Source organism: Cetorhinus maximus, chromosome 6 (genome assembly GCF_964194155.1).
Source record: "Cetorhinus maximus chromosome 6, sCetMax3.hap1.1, whole genome shotgun sequence".
Lineage (NCBI taxonomy): Eukaryota > Metazoa > Chordata > Chondrichthyes > Lamniformes > Cetorhinidae > Cetorhinus > Cetorhinus maximus.
The window spans coordinates 137,782,090-137,801,304 of record NC_135884.1 but is presented as its reverse complement, the minus strand read 5'-3'; the positions used below and the strand labels follow the sequence as shown (position 1 = coordinate 137,801,304).

The window sequence follows — 19,215 nt, the reverse complement described above, 5'->3', positions numbered from 1 at the left end:
TGGTTTGGCATCAGCCAGCTGCGGGGATAGGGATGGAGTCGGTAGCTAGGGAGTGAAGCTTGTAGTGGGGTCAAAGACAATAGCTTCGGTCTTCTTAATATTTAATTGGAAGAAATTTCTGCTCATCCATGACTGGATGTCAGACAATCAGTCTAACATTTTAGAGATGATGGAAGGGCTGAGAGAGGTGGTTGTGAGATACAGCTGGGTGTATAAATTTTAACCCCATGTGACAGGTGATGGTGGTGGTGACAAGGATAGGTTAAACCTTGAACAAAAACTGAAACCCAACCCTCTGTGAACACACCTAATTCGTGTTTAATCACATCATGTGTGGCAACAAGATGCTCACCCAACCTTCAACCATGAGGCACCTGTTTTCTTATCTTATCCACATGCTGGATTTCTCCCCTAGTTTGCCCAGAGTCAAGACTGAGCGGAGACAACAAGCTGTTACAAATCTGCAAGATCTAATATTATTAAATAGTAGGTGTGATGTTAACCTACTTAAAAAAATTCATAGAAATGACAACCCAATTTATGTCTAGTTCACAAAGAAAATTAAAGTTGTGCATTGTCCAACTTACCAATAACTACAAAAGAAAAGAGTGATAATTGTTTCCCTAGATTGTCCATACTTTTTTGTAAAGGGGTCTTTGGAGCCTAGACAAATATAAAAAAAAATCAATATTTGACAGATTATAGGCTTAAATAGCTTTCATTGTTTACAATTACAAATTTATGGGGCAGAATCTTCCGGTCGGCGTGTGGGAGCAGGCCCGACATGTTGACGTGTAAAATGACGCGCGATGACGTTGGGCGTGCCTCGCAATATTTCGTTCGGTGGGCGCGTGCCAGAGTTCGCTGCGCACCTGCCGAAATGTTAAGGGCCTATTAAGGTCGTTAAGAAATTAATTAAAGTGCTTAAGACCGCTGCCCGTCCAACCTTAATGCCTTTGACAGTTTGGTGGGCTCGCATCCAAGTCGGCTGCGCGCCTGCCGAACTGAAAATCTAAATGACACGGGGTGACGTCGGGACGCCCGCCTGACGCCTCTGCGCATCATTTAACGGGAAAATTCTTCCCATGGAGTTTCTGGCTCCAATGGCACTCCTATCTGCCGCAAAGGAGGTGGTGATGTAGTGGTATTGTCACTGGACTAGTAATCCAGAGACCCAGGGTGACAATGTTAGAAATACAGGTACCTTTAAGAGTGAAGCAGAACCAGCTTCAGAGTGAATTGAGAGTAGGCGATGCTCATGGAAGCTTGTACTCAAGAGCTGGGTTTTTCCCCGAGTAGTTGGTTAGCTCCTGGACAAGGACCGGATCCAGAAGGGAAGAGTGGAAATTGGAAATTTGTTCTGAATTAAAGTTTAACAATAAAACAGTTGTGATTCACAGAATGTCTTCAGCTGCCTGATTCAGTAAATGGATATCCACCTATTAAACACAGGGGACCCGGGCTTCAATCCCACTGTGGCAGATGGTGAAATTTGAATTCAATAAAAAAAATCTGGAATTAAAAATCCAATGATGATTGTCATAAAAACCCATCTGGTTCACTAATGCCCTTTTGGGGAGGAAATCTGCGGTCCTTACCTAGTCTGGCCTACATGTGACTCCAGACCCACAGCAATGTGGTTGACTCTTAAATGCCGTCTGAAATGCTGATGATTGCACCAATGTTCAGCACCGTTTGTGACACCTCAGATACTGAAGCAGTCCATGTCCAAATGCAGCAAAACCTGGACAGTGTCCAGGCTTGGGCTGACAAGTGGCAAGTAACATTCGCGCCACACAAGTGCCAGGCAATGACCATCTCCAACAAGAGAGAATCTAACCATCGCCGCTTAACATTCAATGGCATTACCATCATTGAAACATCCTGGGAATTACCATTGGCCAGAAACTGAACTGGACTAGCCATATAAATACTGTGGCTACAAGAGCAAGTCAGAGGCTGGGAATTCTATGGTGAGTAACTCACCTCCTGACTCCCCAAAGCCTGTCCACCATCTAAAAGGCACAAGTCAGGAGTGTGATGGAATACTCTCCACTTGCCTGGGTGAGTGCAGCTCCATCAACACTCAAGGAGCTTGACACTATCCAGAATGAAGCAGCCCATATGATTGACACCCCATCAACAAACATTCACTCCCCCCACCACCAACACACTATGGCGTAGTGTGTACCATCTACAAAATGCACTGGAGGAACTCACTAAGACTCCTTAGACAGCACCTTCTAAACCCATGACTGCTACCATTTAGAAGGACAAGGGCAGCAAACACATGGGAACACCACCACCTGGAATTTCCCCCCCAAGCCACTCACCACCCTGACTCGGAAATATATCGCCGTTCCTTCACTGTTGCTGGTCCAAACCCTGGAACTCCCTCCCTAACAGCACTGTGGGTGTACCTACACACATGAACTGCAGCAGTTCAACAATGAAGCTCACCACCACCTTCTCAAGGGCAACTAGGGATGGGCAATAAATGCTGGCCCAGCCAGTGACGTAAACATCCCACATGAATGAATTAAAAAAAAGGAAGGCTGCCTCAGTTGAGCTGGAGGCAGCACCGATGCCAGTAAAATGCTGGCAAGGCTACAAAATCACCCCCATTTGGCACCTCAACTATGTTAATTGGCTACCCATCTCTGTGGAGTGGGCAGCCAAGCTGCTTCTCAGGCCATCCCTGGGGCATGTCCCTGGCAGCGGGGGTGCATCAGGAAGCCATCCCAACATGGTTCCCCTTTATTTTCCTGCTCCACCCCCAACCCCCTCATCTCCACACCCACTACCACAAGATCAGGAAAATTTAACCCTTTGCAACAGAAATACGTCTTTTAAGAGAACAAAATAGAAGAAACGTTTGCTACCTTTCCAAGAAGAATATCGATGTGGAAAATTAAATGTGAAATGCCATAGGAAAATTTAGTCTTCCAATTACTTTTTTCTTTTGCTTTTAATCCAAGGCAAGAAATATTTGTGGTGAGGAATGAAAATCACACTTCAAGCACCCATTGACTCCTTATCAGGCCTTCATCAGTCAGGTAGTGTGCAGCTAGATGCTGAGTAAAGCTCCTTTTATACCCCCACAAGATGAGTCAGCCCCAACTTTAAAAAAAAAACACAACTATGCACCAGTGTAACAAATTTTCCACTTTCCACCCCAGCTATCCAATGGTCTCGTGTGAGATTGCCAATAATTATGAATTGAGAGGCAATTTTGTGTGTTGTAGGCCAATGCCCATTAGAAACTGAGTGGACCTTTAGAACCAGTAAATTGAGGTGACTTTCATTCCAACAGTCCAGAACGAATGTGAACCAAAGTCCCAGGGGTAAAAGGCTGGATACTAATCCACTAGGCCATCCAATTGTTTTCTCTCATTTTTAGTGGCATAGGATGTTAAGATACTATTATTTATCAAAAACAGGCCCAGAAAGACAATAAATGCATTTTTCCCCTTTAACAATCGATCACAAAAGAACATAAGAACTAGGAGCAGGCATAAGCAATTCAGCCCCTCAAGCCTGCCCCGCCATTCATTACGATCTTGGCTGATCTCATTTTGGACTCAACTCCAATTTCCCGCCCTCGCCCCATAACCTTTCAACCCATTACTATTAAAAATATGTCTATCTCCTCCTTAAATTTATTCAGTGTCCTGGCATCCACTGCACTCTGAGGTAGTGAATTCCACAGATTCACGACCCTTTGAGAAAAGTAATTCCTCCTCATCTCTGATTTAAATCTACCACCCCTTAGCCTAAAACTATAGCCTCTCATTTTAGAATGCCCCAGAAGGGGAAACATCCGCTCCACGTCTACATTGTCTATTCCCTTTAGCAGCTTATATACCTCAATTAGATCTCCTCTCATCCTTCTAAACTCTAGCGAGTATAGGCCCAAACTGCTCAATCACTGATGATGATTCTATGGAGTGACACTGTTAGTTCCAGGAAAAGCAACACAAAATAAAACACACATCAGTATGAACACACGTAATTGATGTACTTATGTAGCATCTCAGATGAGTCTTTTATTTGCTTAAAAAGAGCTCCATAGTGGTGCTCCTTTTAACTCCTGATGTGTTATCTGACCATTCTCCCTTTTTGGACTACGGTGTGAAAATAAAATCAACAATAGTCATCATATTTAGTATAATTTGACAATCTGAATAATGTTATGCTTGATATTGGAGTGTTCAACGGCAACACTGAATGGTCAATGGGAAGTGGGTTATTGTTGTTATATTCCAATGTAAGTTCGTAAAGGATAGAACTAGAGCCAATCTTTACACACTTCTATAAGCATTTATTTACAGAGTTACACATTACAATCATACACATCCAACAACCACAGTTTCAATATGGCCAGGATTTGGCCCGCTCGCCAAAGGGAAAATGACGTGGGATGATGTCAGGAGGAATCCCATACATCATCCCGGTCCCTTTAAATTTTTAGGAAGGCGGGCAGACAGCGAAATCAGCTGTCCGCCCGCTGACCTGTCAATGGCCAATTAAGGCCATTGACAGGCTAGTTAAGATAATTAAATACCTGCCCGTCCAACCTTAAGGCTGACAGGCAGGCCAGGAGCCCCAGCGGGCTCCAGATTATTCATGAAACTTCATCCACTGGCGGGATGAAGTTTCATGTCTGTTTTTTTAAAAATGTAATAAATTTTAAGTGTTTATTATTAACATGTCCCATCTCATGTGACATTGTCACGTGAGGGGGACATGTTAATAATTTTAATTTTTCTATTTTTAGATTTTACTTACATGTCAGTAAACTCCCTGAGACAGCACTTTGACTCAGGGAGCAGTGCGCTCTTTCGTGCGCATGCGCGAAAGAGCACACTTTGACAGATGGAGAATCCCTCCCCCCTGGAACAGGAAACGCATAGCGCTTCCTGTCGGGGATGCTGCTGGGCGGGCCTTAATTGGCCCACCCACTCAAAATGGCGGCAGGCCCCGTTTCGGTGGCGGGGGTCAGCTGTCTGACCGCTACCGAGCTGTTGGGGCCCGCCCGCCATCCGGGGGCAAAATTCTGCCCTAGAGTGTCTATTCATAGGAAAGGAAACAAGGTGGGAGGATAATCTCAAGGCCAAGCTATCCTGTTGCCTGAATATGTAATCTGTTTTGACAGTCATCTATCAGCAAAGGTACTAAAAAATGAATATTCAAATATTTACCTCTTCAGCTTGCATCATTTTAAAAATTTCTCCAAATTCAGAGTTTTCACCAGTTCCAATCACAATGCCCTGGACACAAGAAACAAGCAAAAAAAAACACTCCACATAAGCACACAACACATGTAGATTTTCAGCAGTATCCATCTAATCTATTGGTGAAATGTAAAACTGATTCTGAATGGATTTCTTAACCTTTGCAATTGGTTTGTTGGTCAGTCAGGTGATCTTGTGCCAGAAATAATGTTTAAAAAGAATGTTGTGACATTTCAGAATAACCACCTAGCAGCCCATTCCCCCATCAGTCCTGCACAGAGATGACATCCTGCTTAACAGAATTTAGGCAACAATATAACCATGTAAAATACTGCACTGATGCAGTATCCTTCTACATTATTCTGTTGAGACAGTTATAAACTGTTGATCGAATACAGAGCATAATAGAATTGATCAGGAACAAATTTAAGGATTATCTGTATAAAACATAGTGAATGTCTTAAAATGCTCTTAAAAGAAGTGGCTAGTGATATAGTTGATGCGTTGGTTTTAATTTTCCGAAATTCCCTAGATTCAGGGAAGGTTCCATTAGATTGGAAAATAGTGAATGTAACTCCTTTATTCAAAAAAGGAGGGAGACAGAAAGCAAGAAACTACAGGACAGTTACCTTAACATCTGTTATAGGGAAAATGTTAGAAGCTATGACTAAAGACGTTATGGCAGGGCACTTGGAAAAATTCAAGGTAATCAGGCAGAGTCAACATATGAAAGGGGAATCATGCTTAACCAATTTATTGGAGTTCTTTGAAGAAGTAACGTGTGCTGTGGATAAAGGGGAACCGGTGGATGTGCTGCACTTAGATTTCCAGAAGGTATTTGATTAGGTGCCACAAAGGTTATTGCAAAAAATAAAAGCTCATGGTGTAGTGGGTAACATCTTGGCATGGATAGAACATTGGCTAGCTAACAGGAAATAGAGGATAGGTATAAATGTGCCTTTTTCTGGTTGGAAAGATGTAACGAGTGGTGTGCCACAGGGATCAGTGCTGGGGCCCAAACCTTTTACAATTTATATAAATGATTTGGATGAAGGGACAGGAGTTTTGGTTGCTAAGTTTGCTGGTGACACAATGATAGGTAGGAAAGAAAGATGTGAAGAGGACATAAGAAAACTATAAAAAGGGATATAGATAGGTTAAGTGAGTGGGCAAAGATCTAGCAAATGGAGTATAATGTGGGAAAATGTGAAATTGTCCAGTTTGGCAGGAAAAATGAAAAAGCATATTATCTAAATGGTGAGAGATTGCAGAGCTCTGAGATGCAGAGGGAGCTAGGTGTCCTAGTGCATGAACCACAAAAGGCACAGCAAGTAATTAGGAAAGCTAATAGAATACTATTGTTTATTGTGAGGGGAATTGAATACAAAAGTAGGGATGTTATGCTTCAGTTATACAGGGCATTGATGAAACCACATCTGGACTATTGTGTACAGTATTGGTCTCCTTATTTAAAGAAGGATGTAAATACATTAGAAGTAGCTCAGAGAAGGTTTTCTAGACTAATACCTGGAAGGGGTGGATTGTCTTATGGGGAAAGATTGGACAGGCTCAGCTTGTATCCACTAGAGTTTAAGAGAGTAAGAGGCGTCTTGATTGAAACATAAAATCCTGAGGGGTCTTGACAAGGTGGATATGGAGAAGATGTTTCCTCTTGTGGCAGAATCTAGAACTAGGGGTCACTGTTTAAAAGTAAGGGGTCACCCATGGAAGACAGAGATGAGGAGAAATTTTCTCTCTGAGGGTCATGAGGTTTTTAGAACTCTCTTCCTCAAAAGGTGGTGGAAGCAGAGTCTTTGAATATTTTTAAGACAGAAGTAGATAGATTCCTGATAAGCAAGGGGGTGAAAGGTTATTAGGGGCAGGCAGGAACGTGGAGTTGAAGTTACAGTTAGGTCAGCCATGATCTTATTGAATGGTGGAGCAGGCTCGAAGGGCCGAGTGGCCTACTCCTGCTCCTAATTAGTATGTTTGACTATCAACAAATCCGGATTTAGGAAGTAACTAGCTTGACGAATCTCATTGGTTCTGCAGAACTGACATCTTAACTGGACCGTTGAAAGCCCAGACCTCAAAAAAGCATTTGCCAGAAGTAGTCTGCATGAAATGTCGCTAGTTAAGATCAAGGTGGTGAGAATTCAGGATAAATCTTGGAAATGGATAAGAAATATCCTGAAGAGGGGAAACCTATGGGTGCCTGGAGGATTTATGTTGGGGGGTGGGGTTGCGGTATGTGGAGAATCAGGCATGGTTGGAGAACAAAAACAGAATTACCTGGAAAAACTTAGCAGGTCTGGCAGCATCGGTGGAGAAGAAAAGAGTCGACGTTTCGAGTCCTCACGACCCTTCAACAGAACGTTCTGTTGAAGGGTCATGTGGACTCGAAACGTCGACTCTTCTCTTCTCCACCGATGCTGCCAGACCTGCTGAGTTTTTCCAGGTAATTCTGTTTTTGTTTTGGATTTCCAGCATCCGCAGTATTTTTTTGTTTTTTGTTTTTATGGTTGGAGAACAGGTCACTTGGAGTGGAATGGGTGTCTCAGAGTACAGTACTGTGGGCCTACTATTTCTAAGTAAAACTATTTTTGAATCAGAAATTTACTGCAGTTTATATCAAACTAGGAGAATCAGTTGACTTTGAAGAGGCAGCTCAGACACTGCGACACGGTTTGGGGCAAGTTATGTAAGTGGGTGGAACAAAAGGCAAATGAAATGTGATGTAATGCAGACAAGGATAAAACACTGTAGGCAGAAAAATGAGAGGCACAAATGCTCCATGAATGGTATCAAAATAGTCAAGGATAAAGCTGAAAAATTAAGAGATCGTAGTAGACTTGAGTCTTTAAAATGTTTATCTTGCAAAGCAGCAGTCAACACGTACACAGGATGTTACAATGTGACTAAAACAGCAAAAGTATGAATTAATTGAATTTTTATTAAGTCACATAATACTCTTGTGCACACATAAACAAGTGTGTGTGTGTCAAATTGGTACCGGACTAGCTCAAATGTCATTCGAAAAGCAGCAGATGAGGTCAAGAATGGACCGATAAACATGTTGAGACAATGAAATCTGCCAATATTCAAAAACTCAACCCCGAATCAGCAAACAAGCAGTCACAAATAGCAAGGAGTAGAGGGCAAAACAATTCAATCTCGCCAAACTTTTTGCCTGCTGTTTCATTTTCTGAATAAACTGAGGGCATTGCATGGAAATAAGGTTTCTGGTATTAAAAAGGGCAAAATTCAGAGCAAAATGTAGTTGTGCTCACTTATGCAGCTTACTTTGGCATATTTGAAATGTTTCTAACATTTTTTTTTCCCTCTATTGGAGGCTTTTCTCCAGTTTGAAATCATGGATTTACACAGAGAGCCATCGCTTGGTCGACTGAATGAAGCAGACTACATCTCCCAGAATGCACCAGTACAAGCCTATATCAGCAGCTCCACATGATCCCCAGAATGTCGTCATGGCAGGTTTCTCAGTGCACTTGAGGAACACCACTAGGTTTGGTGGAGTAGAGACATAAAAACAGAATTTTTATTTATAAGTCGATAGTTAAATTGGTCATTTACTCGGGTCAAGTCTTGCTGTTTTAAAAGTCTATAGCCATATCAAATAAAGAAAAGGGAAGGGTGGAAATTTGCCGGAAATTAGTCAAGAGGAAAATTGTGAAAGTAACTATAAAGTTGCGGAGGAAAATCAAAATGATGTAAAGTATGAGTCTTTGAAATCTATCTAAGCTAACATACAGGGAAAGTCATTTAAATAATTATGGGCAAGAGGTAATTCGCTTATCCACCTGCAGCACACAACGTGCACATACTTACTTATGTGGCAGATATAAAAGGGGAAGAAGTATTTCTTTATCTACTTGCATGGTTGGAAAGCTACTCATGTACTTTAAAAATGGGTTAAGATGGGAGATCGACATTAGCAAAGCAAAATACTAAATTATTACATGATATAATATTTCTGAGTTTGAAAAGAACAAATTTGAATCTAACATGAGCAATGTTACAACAGATCCACACGTTGTTGAAGCTGTTTCTTATGCATCATAAATCGGGTAGGCAGGACCCACCTGAACGAATCAGTGTGGGGTTTGTGCATTCCATGGGGCTAGTTCATAAGCAACGAAGAGGTTTGAGAGCAGCTGTCTGCCCACTCTCTCTTCGGAGAGAGAAAGACAGAAAGTTAAGTTGCAAGCTAAAAACGGAAGTGGAAAATAAACTATAGGAACAGATGACAAAAAGTGCAATTATTCAATGGTGCAATATCTCATGACCTTTTAATTCTTCTTGGCCATAAGTCTGCATTTAGCTGGAGAAAACAGTAATTTATTAAAACAGATACCTTTCCATTCCCACATCGTACCAGGGTTCCCATGAATGCAATGTTTTGAAGAGAAGGCAAATCCCCAGCTTCTGACAAGGTTGCAGCACTTTTGTTACAAGCTTCTGACTCCCCTGTGAAACTGGACTCATCAATCAACAGATCGACAGCCTAATTTAAAAGCAATAAACTAGTCAGATTGAATATATAGATGGAAACAAAATGTAACATTTTCAAAATTAATAGGAGATTGCGATTTGTCAATAAAAAGCTGGTGCATAACAGAAACTGTAATCATTAGTTGGAGTACAGGTCTGTAACACTGAATTATGCACTTTATACAGCTGTTTTAAAAAAAAAAGCTGTATACTGTAAATTAAATTCCCAAGGATCTAAATTAAACCTTTACCATTGAATTAATTATGCATTTACAATGCAATTACCATTTCTGTATGTCCATTTGTGTGTACATTTTGGATGCCACTCTGGACTCAAAACACATGGGGTGGGATTTTCCACACCCGCCCACCGCCGGGATTTTCCGGTCCTGCCGCAAGTCAATGGACTTCCGGCTGGGGCGTCGCCTCGCCCGCGACGGGTCCCACCTGTGTCAGGGCCGGAAAATCCCGGCGGTGACTATTTCGATCTCACTTTCTTTTATGCTTCTCTCGACCCCTCTTAGGACCTTCTCTTCAATGTCATCCCCTGCCCGTCACTTAGCCACATCCCCTTTTCTTTCTTCCCTCTCTTGTACTTTGCCCATCCCCCTCCCTGTTGCCCACCCTCTCTCCCTCAAATCCCTACCCCAATTTATCACCTTCAACTTATACTTGCAAATTCATTTTGTTGTGAATTAGATACGTTTAAAATCATGAAAGGTTTAGGCAGCGTAAACAAAGATAAATTATTTCCAATAGCTGAAGGGTCCATAACCACAGGGCACAGACTTAAGTTGGTTGGCAAAAGAATCATAGGCGACATGAAGAAAATCTTCGTTATGCATTGAGAGATTAGGATTTGGAATTCACTGTTCAATAGGCTGGTGGAAACAGATTCAAAGCTCCCAAAGTTAAATGGAGAAAAAAATTGCAAGGATATGGGGAAAGAGCAGGAGAGTAATTGGGTTGCTCTTCAAAGAACCAGCACAGACCTGAAGGGCCAAAATGGCCTCCTTCTGTGCTGTACTATTTTATGACTACGAAAAGGCCAACATGAACACAATGTATCATTAGAGATATCGGCCAGAATTTTTCCGTCGGCGAGTTGGGGGCGGAGCCTGCTCGCCGACGTGAAAATGACGCGGGATGACATCAGGGGGAACCCCCCGATGTCATCCTGCCCCATTTAAATATTCAGGAAGGCAGGCAGACAGCGAAATCAGCTGTCCTTCCGCCGACCTGTCAATGGCCAATTGAGGCCATTGACAGGATAATTAAGCCAATTAAAGACCCTGCCCGTCCAACCTTAAGGCTGGTGGCAGGTCAGGAGCCCCGGCGGGCTTCTGAAAAAACATGAAACCCCCTCATTCACTGGCGGGATGAGGTTTCATGTCTCTTTTAAAAAACTTTAAAAAACTTTATGTGATATTTATTAACATGTCCCATCTCGCGTGACATTGTCACATGAGGGGGACATGTTGATAATTTTTTTATTTTTCTACTTTTTAAGTTCATAAAACTTTCAGCGCTCTCCCTGAGACAGCACTTTGTCTCAGGGAGATATGCGCTCTTTCGCGCGCATGCACACTTTGACAAGTGGGGAATCTCTCCCCCCCACCCCCGCACAGGAAATGCATAGCACTTCCCGTTGGGTGGACCGCCCACTCAAAATGGCGGCGGGGCCCGTTTCGGCAGCTGCGATCGGCTGCCCGCCCACCGCCGAGCCGCTGGGGGCCCACCTGCCCATCAAGGGCAAAATTCTGCCCATCATAGCATGCATTAAGTGTATGTAGCTTAAGGGTCTGGCATAGAAAGGGTTAATATGGAACTAGGTACAGTACCACCCACATTGTGATGTAAAGGGACACATGACTCAAGCCTAGAGGGCAGTCTTGTACTGGACTAGTGTGTAGGGGCAAGCATGAAGATAGCTCCTAGCTTAGACCTTATACTTTAACTATGTACATAGTTATGAATAGTTAACAAACAATTACTGTTAAACTACATAAGACTCAGAACCTCTTTGTGAGACCTACCAAACCACACACATCTTATAACAGTATATAATTAGTAAACTTTACAGCCTTGAACTAAGGGGAGGAAGGGATGAGTAAAGTGTTAGAATAGGCTATTTTTAAAAAACATTTTTGAAGGGATCCTTTTCAACATGCTCTGGCTTGGGAAAAGCTGTTTCTTTAAAAATAAACATTAATACATCAGAATATTTTTGGACTTTTAAATACACTAAAGTCAACGTCTTTAAAATGACCTTCTTTGGTACCATTAAAAAACAAGCTGCTAATACTTCAATCTTACATGTGTAAACAAAATTGAGATTCAATGTCGTGCAACACATTGCCAGCATTATAAGCACTAAAAACACAACTGATTAAACATGTTTCTTGCAACAACAGAGAAGAACAAGGAAAATCTATGACAATAATAATCAAAACCTCTCAGTAAATTGGCAGTAAATCCATTCGAGATTTAGACAACAAACACAAACCACTTTATGCTGCATGAGGGAAATTGATCATCTGAACACCCCAAATGGATTTACTGTCTTATGGTCCACAGGATCACATCCATTACCCACTTTAGTTTTTCACAAGAACATTTATATGGAGACTGCACCCACACCTATCAAAATTTTACCATATGGCGCTGAGTTGACACCAGGGGTTGGATTTTAGGGGGAGCCAGGTTCCCCACCCCTCCGACTAAAAATTCACTTGGGAGACCGCCCACAAAAACTGGCTGCCCCACAGTTCAGTGGGGTGTTAATTGGCTCAGGCACAGACTTCCTCCCTCATCTGGGGTGGAATCCGTTTGGTCAGCAACTCTCGAACGGTAGCCCCGGCTGGGACTACAGCCAGAACCCGAAGACGAGGTGGTTATGTAAGCCAGACTGAAGGTAAGACTGGGGTATCGACAAAGCCTGGCTGGCATACTCCAGCAAGCAGAGTGAGGGAGGTGGCGGGTGTGGTTTTGGGGGGGTGGGGTGGGGGTGGCAGGTGGAAGGGTGAGTAAAAGGGAGGGAGGGTATGACCTTGCCGAGGGATGCCTCTGAGAGGCACAGGGGAACCCCCTTCTTTCCTGACAACAGGTTGACCAGTAAAAGCTGCAGGGCTGCCCACTTGGCCTAGGCCTCCCCCTGCCAAGGGTAAAATAATGGCCGGGGTGGAATGAAGCACTTAATTGGCCATTTAAGGGCCTCAATATGTCCAAGGGAAAATTATCTACCCAACACCTCTAACGCCCACCGTAAAATGGAAGGCAGGTCAGGGGTGGGCTGGTAGATGGCGGGCAGGCCAAGCGCTGTATTTCTGTATTTTACAAGTCCCTCTCCACCTTCAAACACACCGGTGGAAGCCTGTAAGAACCAACCTCTGATTTCAGCTGCCAACGTGCAAGACATTAAGAACTTTGCAAACTTAAAAAAAAAAGGAGGGAAAACCACTCATTTCAGATTTTCCTGAAGCATGAGAATTTTTTTTTACATGGAGGGTTGGGGTGGCGGTGGTCAGTGGTTCGTGCTTATGGGGGGTGGTAGTTGCTGGGGGCCAGGAAAGAGAAATAGCAAAAGGACTTAGTGAAACCGACCATAAAACTCACTGTTCTGATTTGAAATGATTACCCTGTAAAACAAACAAAGTTCTATGGGCCCATTAAGCTAACTCTGTAGCTGGAAGAAGAACGTTCTCTTCCTTTAGGCTTTTAAAGAAAAGCTGTTTTGTAAACAGACTCAAAATTAGAGCCAAGTAAACAAAAGGTCTGATGTTTGCACTGATACACTGGTAACCTTAAGCAGGCATAATTAACTGGTGTTTGCTCTGAATGTACACTGGAAAATAAAATTTACACTGTATGTACATTAGTATTCACAAGATCTGAACCTGGAACCACATGCATTGAAAGCTTCAGAATCAACCAGTCAACTTCAGACATTTCTCCTCTTTCTATATCAGTCATGTATACAACCCATCTTTAAGATCTACTTCATCATATGTCAGCTCTTCTGCTTATATTCCAACTGTTAATAACAGCCCTACATCTGCTTCTAAAACACACATAGAAAAATACCGGGAAAACACGAGAAAATAAGTAGGATGGTAGTGCACTATTCTCAGTCTAAAATTACGTGAGGCTGCCGTACATCGTTATCTCACCTGCACCAAAAATTTCTGAGTTCTCTATAAATTTGCAGAATTATAGCATCTTATTTGCCATTATTTTCAATAGATAGTACTGTTCAGAAAATGTATTGTTAAAATGTATTTTATTTGCCATTATTTTCAATAGATTTAGAATAGAATAGAATAGAATAGAATAGAATAGAACTATTCAGAAAATGTATTTTTTTTTGTAGGCATCCATCCATTTTGGGGGACAATGGACTGCGCCCAAGGTGTATGTCACTTCTGTACTGAACAATGCCTGTTGTGCCTGTAGAGGACTGTTCATGAGTGGCAGTCCCTCCCGCAGCTGGCACAGGCAAAGAGTGTTGGCCCAAGGTCAACTGATGATTTTTCCTTTCGCCAGGCTTCCTTTTCCACCACCTGGTCATTTATTTTGTCCTCTGCTTTTTCCATGCCCTTCCAGACTGACTTGTCTTTATTAATTAATTTATTAATTTATTCATCATCAATCCAAATTATGGACCAGTTTTCATTTACTCATTCATGGGATGTGAATGTTGCTGGCAAGGCGAGCATTTGTTACCTATTCCTAATTGCCCTTGAGAAGAAGGTGATGGTGAGCTGCCAGTTAATAAACTGTTGTTATTCTGCTGATTTGCCAATCTGCTGGAATGGTAAAAACACAAAAGAAAACAAACCTCAAAGAGTCTGACATCTGCAGGGACCCGATCACCAACTGAAATGCATACAGTGTCACCCAGCACAAGTTCCCTCGCTAGCACATGCTCCAGTTTACCTTCACGAATACTACAAATAAGAAGACAGGCACACTAATATTAGCATGTATCTTATGAGATATAAGAGCTTGAGCACCATAAAAACTTGGCATCTCTAATGTTACTTGGTTCCTGTTCTTTGAAAGATTACTGCCAGGTATTTCCTTGCATCTGCTCTTGATATGCAGTCACAACTTTGTCGGATGTGCACTACTTACGCCCACAAATTTTGCAGCACTTCCATTGCAGCTAAGCGCCAGCAGTTCGCAGAAATTTCCCGCCCCATGCATCATTCTCCCAGGTGAACAGGGAGGATTGCTCCCACAACTCTATGAAATATTTGGAGGCGGCACGTACCAGTTACATTCTGGAGGGATTAGTTTGCCTAGCTCTTGCAGAGACTTCTCAGAACGGTACTCCTGAAACAAAAAATAAATGGTTACTAGGCAGCAGAAAGATTTTAAGTCATAAATTTCACAAAGATTGACTGAACAGGTAAATATATCTTACCTGCACAAAGGCAACTGTGACAACAATTACTATGGCCTATAAAATGAATGACATCAGGTTACTCAGTTGTATATAAAATACTTTGTGTTTCACAAATATACAGAATTTCACTAAATAATTTTTGTGTTTGGATATTTTTGATTAAATTATTGTGTCAGAAATTGCTGCATTACTTTAGCACTTTATCTAGTCACCTCATGACAAAGACGCGAGAAGGCACCCTTGCTTGCCTAAAAGCTCATTCTTCTCCTTTGCATACCCCTGATGAAGAGGATTGTTTGCTGCCTAGACACAGGTCTTCAGCCAGAAAGACCCTGTGCTGCTAATTACTGATCAGCTTGACACTGATCTTGCCTGGGGTCAGAAATGCAAAAGGGTTCAATGTGGGAGTCTGGGTGCCACCATTTGAAAATCCTGTAATGCAGAAAAAAATGTTTCTTCATCATGGGTTAAGTAATAAAGATTTTTGGTATGCATCAAGCAAAGCACTGGTGCTATCTTAGCATTGAAGGTGAGCAGGGGTAAGGTTTTCACCATGTTTGTTAGTCCATTTGTCAACAAAATATCTTAAAAACTAATGGCAGATTTCAATGAAACCTGGAACACAGATAGTATATGGCACAAGGAAGAACTGATTAGTGTCACGATCCACTGGGTTAGTGCACTGTAATATCAAGCCCCACTGTTCCCCGAGCCGTGACAAATGTGAAAAAGTTTGAGCAAACCACCAGATTGCCCCAATTCTACCTAATTGTTTAATATAGGTTAACAGAATACAAGCACCAGGTTTGTAAACTTAATAAGTAAATAACTGTTTATTGAACAAACTGTTGTTAACCAGTGGCAAAAGAAAGAAAAATGAAGAGCTATTTTCTAACTGTATAACCCAAACTCTACCCCCTTCTTAAATCCCTATACACACACGTACAAGACACATAAGACACACAAAAACATGGCTTTTAAGGATGGGATAAAACAGTTCAACAGCACCAATTCCGGGAGACAGGGTTCATTGGGTTGATTTTGATCGATGTCGTCCAAATCCCTTTCAGTTCTTGTTGATTACACAAGGTGGTCTTCCAGCAATTTCAGTCTTTAGTTCACTGGTTGAGCACTTGCCTTTCAATGTCTCAAACAATGATTTTCCCCTTTTCCTCTTGACAGGGGTTTTCAGAGAGAGCAGGTTATAGGGCTATGAGGAGAAAAAGCCAGCTAGCTATTCTTGTAAGATTACTGGAATCTTACACACACAGGAGAGAGAAGTTTTAGGTCTTTTCCCTTTCAGGTTAGGAGCTATTCAACTGCACTGCTCTTCACACAAACCAGGGTCACCTGGACAGAATGTAATTAAAATGCTGTTGTTAGGCAGCTCCCTTGGTCCAGGACTCCTTTCTAGCACCATCCTGTCTTTCATGGCACAGGACTGCAATATTATATATATCGTTCATCTTGTTCCAGTGGACATGTCCTTTAAACTTCAGCCATTGTAATTTTAATTCACGGTCCAACAGAAAATAAAAAGATATGTTCTTTACAACAGTCCAACAAAAATAAAAAGATATGTTCCTTACATTAGTTTTTGGCGAAGATGCAGATCTGGATATGGAAATGTTTTAAAGGTTCCATTAACATTAGAAGATACAGCGAATTGATTTTTTTAAAAAAAGGACGTTGTGGATTGTTTTATTTAAAATGTTGATTATTTCAGGATGTTGTGGGTTGTCTCAACTGCTATTGTGCAATTTGTCACAGCTGTCAAAATATGAGCAGAGTATTCAGACCAGGTTGTTGGATGTGGATTGGCCTGAAGCCTCCTCTGTGAGGTGGAAGCTCTGAAAAAAGTAATCTTTTTATAAAGTTTTGTGGTTACAGAGCATTAACCAGGCAGGAAAAAGCCTCAAGGAAGAGCTGCGTAATTGTAATAACATTGAGTTAACACTGCATTACATGCACTCTTCACTTGTTTCTTAATGTTGTTAATGCCCTCCTCAGGAATTTGAAATGAACTGGAGGCATTGAAGGGCGGAGGTGTTGGGACCTGGTCTTCAGGTAGCAGCATCAGCTATAATATGGATGTAACATTCTTCTGCTGCCAAAAATTGACAAGTGGGGAAGATAGAGTGAGAGCAAGGGAAAATGGCCCCAACCTTGTACACAGGTGCCAGCTGCCATCTTTACAGCAGCCTGGAGAAGTGGGACACATCATTAACAAATTGAAATCAGGCTTCTACTCTGCACTCCCAAGGCTTTTGAAATCTGCCAGCAAAATGGTGGAGGGAGCTGCTGACTCCTGGACTCTTCCTCGAGGAAGAAATCTGCACCTTCTTTAGCCCCTGCCATGGTCACTCACCTCCCACCACCAGCCCCGACGCCCCCCCAAAGCCGCAACCTGCACCTGCTCCCTTTCCGATTGCCAGGGACCAAGGGTTTCCAGTTGCTGCTTCCTGCCATTGGCTTTCTTGGGTGGTAAACAGCCAGCCTGTCGACTTGGCCTGCTGCCAGGCAGGAAACAGAAGAAAAAAAAAATGAGGTCCTGTCATTAAAGTCAGAAGGACTTCTGCATTCCCGGTCCTTCAATCTCAGCCAATCTTTGCAATCTATTCAGAAACACACAACACAGTATTTTCAATTCCTTTTGCATCAAGTCTCACCACAAGTTTGATGCGGTGCTTTTCCAGAATTCCCTCTCCAAAACAGTCTTTCTAAAATTAAAATCAAGTTAGAATTTTTCCCATTTAGATGGATTTTTGTTATTATACAAACTTTGCTGTAAAATGCATGTGAGCTGGCAAACAGGATTCAGGCTAGAGTGGGCAGAAAGCTCAATTTCTGCTCAAGGGGAGGCCCAGAACTTAAGGCAGACATTGGTTATGTGAGGACGCTGCCCCGGCCTTTCAAATTTCAGTGGCATATTGTGGATGGGGAGGGAGGCATGATTAGGGTGGTGAGGGGACATGATTAGTGCAGGGCTATAAGTAGCTCTGTTGCCGATGTGGCAGAGTGAGTTTCTGGACTCGCCTTTTTCACTCTTACAGTCTTGAAAGATCTCAGCAGAACTTTTGTTAGCTTAGCTGGAATGTGTTTGAGGCCCTCATGAAGGTCACTAGTCTTTATTAGAGTGGAGTAATCAATTGCAGGAGAGTTGTTCTCTTTGTCTAGACTCCAAATGGCTCCTTTTGGAGCTAATTTTTATTTTTAAGGTCAGGTGTCACTGATGTATCCATACAGGATTGGTGTGCTTGCCCTAGATGTGCAATTGGTCCTGCTCCTGTGATTCGGGGCAGAATCTTTGTCCTGAAGCCAGGGTGAGAAGCAATTTTATTACCTCCACAATTGCACCAATAGAGTGGACCCCAGGAATTCTGGGGCCAGAGCTACAAAAAAACTGAAACACCCAAAGCAAAGAATATCATCTAAATCGTGATCAGTGATTGTGAAATTGCTGTTAGGGAGAGAATAGCATTGAAAACATGAAGACTCATTCATTTAGGCAGTATCCTTCTGTCTTTCTTCATTAGTTCCCAGCTACATATCAATGCAAAACAATGGCAGTAGAATATAGTCCTCGTATGCTGTTGACAGTGAGATCCAGTTGGTGAAAATATGAAAATGCTCGACATAGTACAACTATCCTCGAAAGATTATAACTAAAACCTATTGAAAGGCCTTTAGATTTGAACAGGGATATGGATGAATATCCATTGGCAGCTGAAGCATCTTGGCCCACTTTGTACTGGTCATTCTCAGTTTTGTAGCTGAAAATGATTGAATGCTTTGTCTCGATAAGATACAACGGATAATATTGGGAAGCAAATGTTACATTTTTTCGTGGGCATAAATAAATGCAATGGAGTTATAGTAGGATGTCATGTTCATAAATAAGAGATCTGAAAGAGCAGAAGAGACGGAGCAGCAAATCACACACTATACGATTGGTATTTAAAGAAACTGCACAAAATGCAGGTACCACGTCTAAATGTATAAAATAAATAGCAACACAAAATACCTTCTTACAGTAATTTCAGCTGAGTTGCACATCTAGTG

General features: G+C 42.1%; 1 protein-coding gene across 3 annotated transcripts in view; it reads right to left on the bottom strand.

Annotated features, from left to right (window-relative positions):
- LOC144682184 (calcium-transporting ATPase type 2C member 2-like) overlaps positions 1 to 19,215 on the bottom strand; it is a 70,760-nt gene that overhangs the window by 26,247 nt on the left and 25,298 nt on the right. For all 3 annotated transcript variants that reach the window (XM_078544568.1, XM_078544569.1, XM_078544570.1), the window contains exons 5-10: positions 15,172 to 15,207; positions 15,019 to 15,080; positions 14,584 to 14,692; positions 9,610 to 9,759; positions 5,202 to 5,270; positions 588 to 663 (exon numbers count right to left, since the gene is read on the bottom strand). In XM_078544568.1, coding sequence (XP_078400694.1) covers positions 588 to 663; positions 5,202 to 5,270; positions 9,610 to 9,759; positions 14,584 to 14,692; positions 15,019 to 15,080; positions 15,172 to 15,207 — 502 coding nt within the window. The remainder of the gene's footprint in view (positions 1 to 587; positions 664 to 5,201; positions 5,271 to 9,609; positions 9,760 to 14,583; positions 14,693 to 15,018; positions 15,081 to 15,171; positions 15,208 to 19,215) is intronic.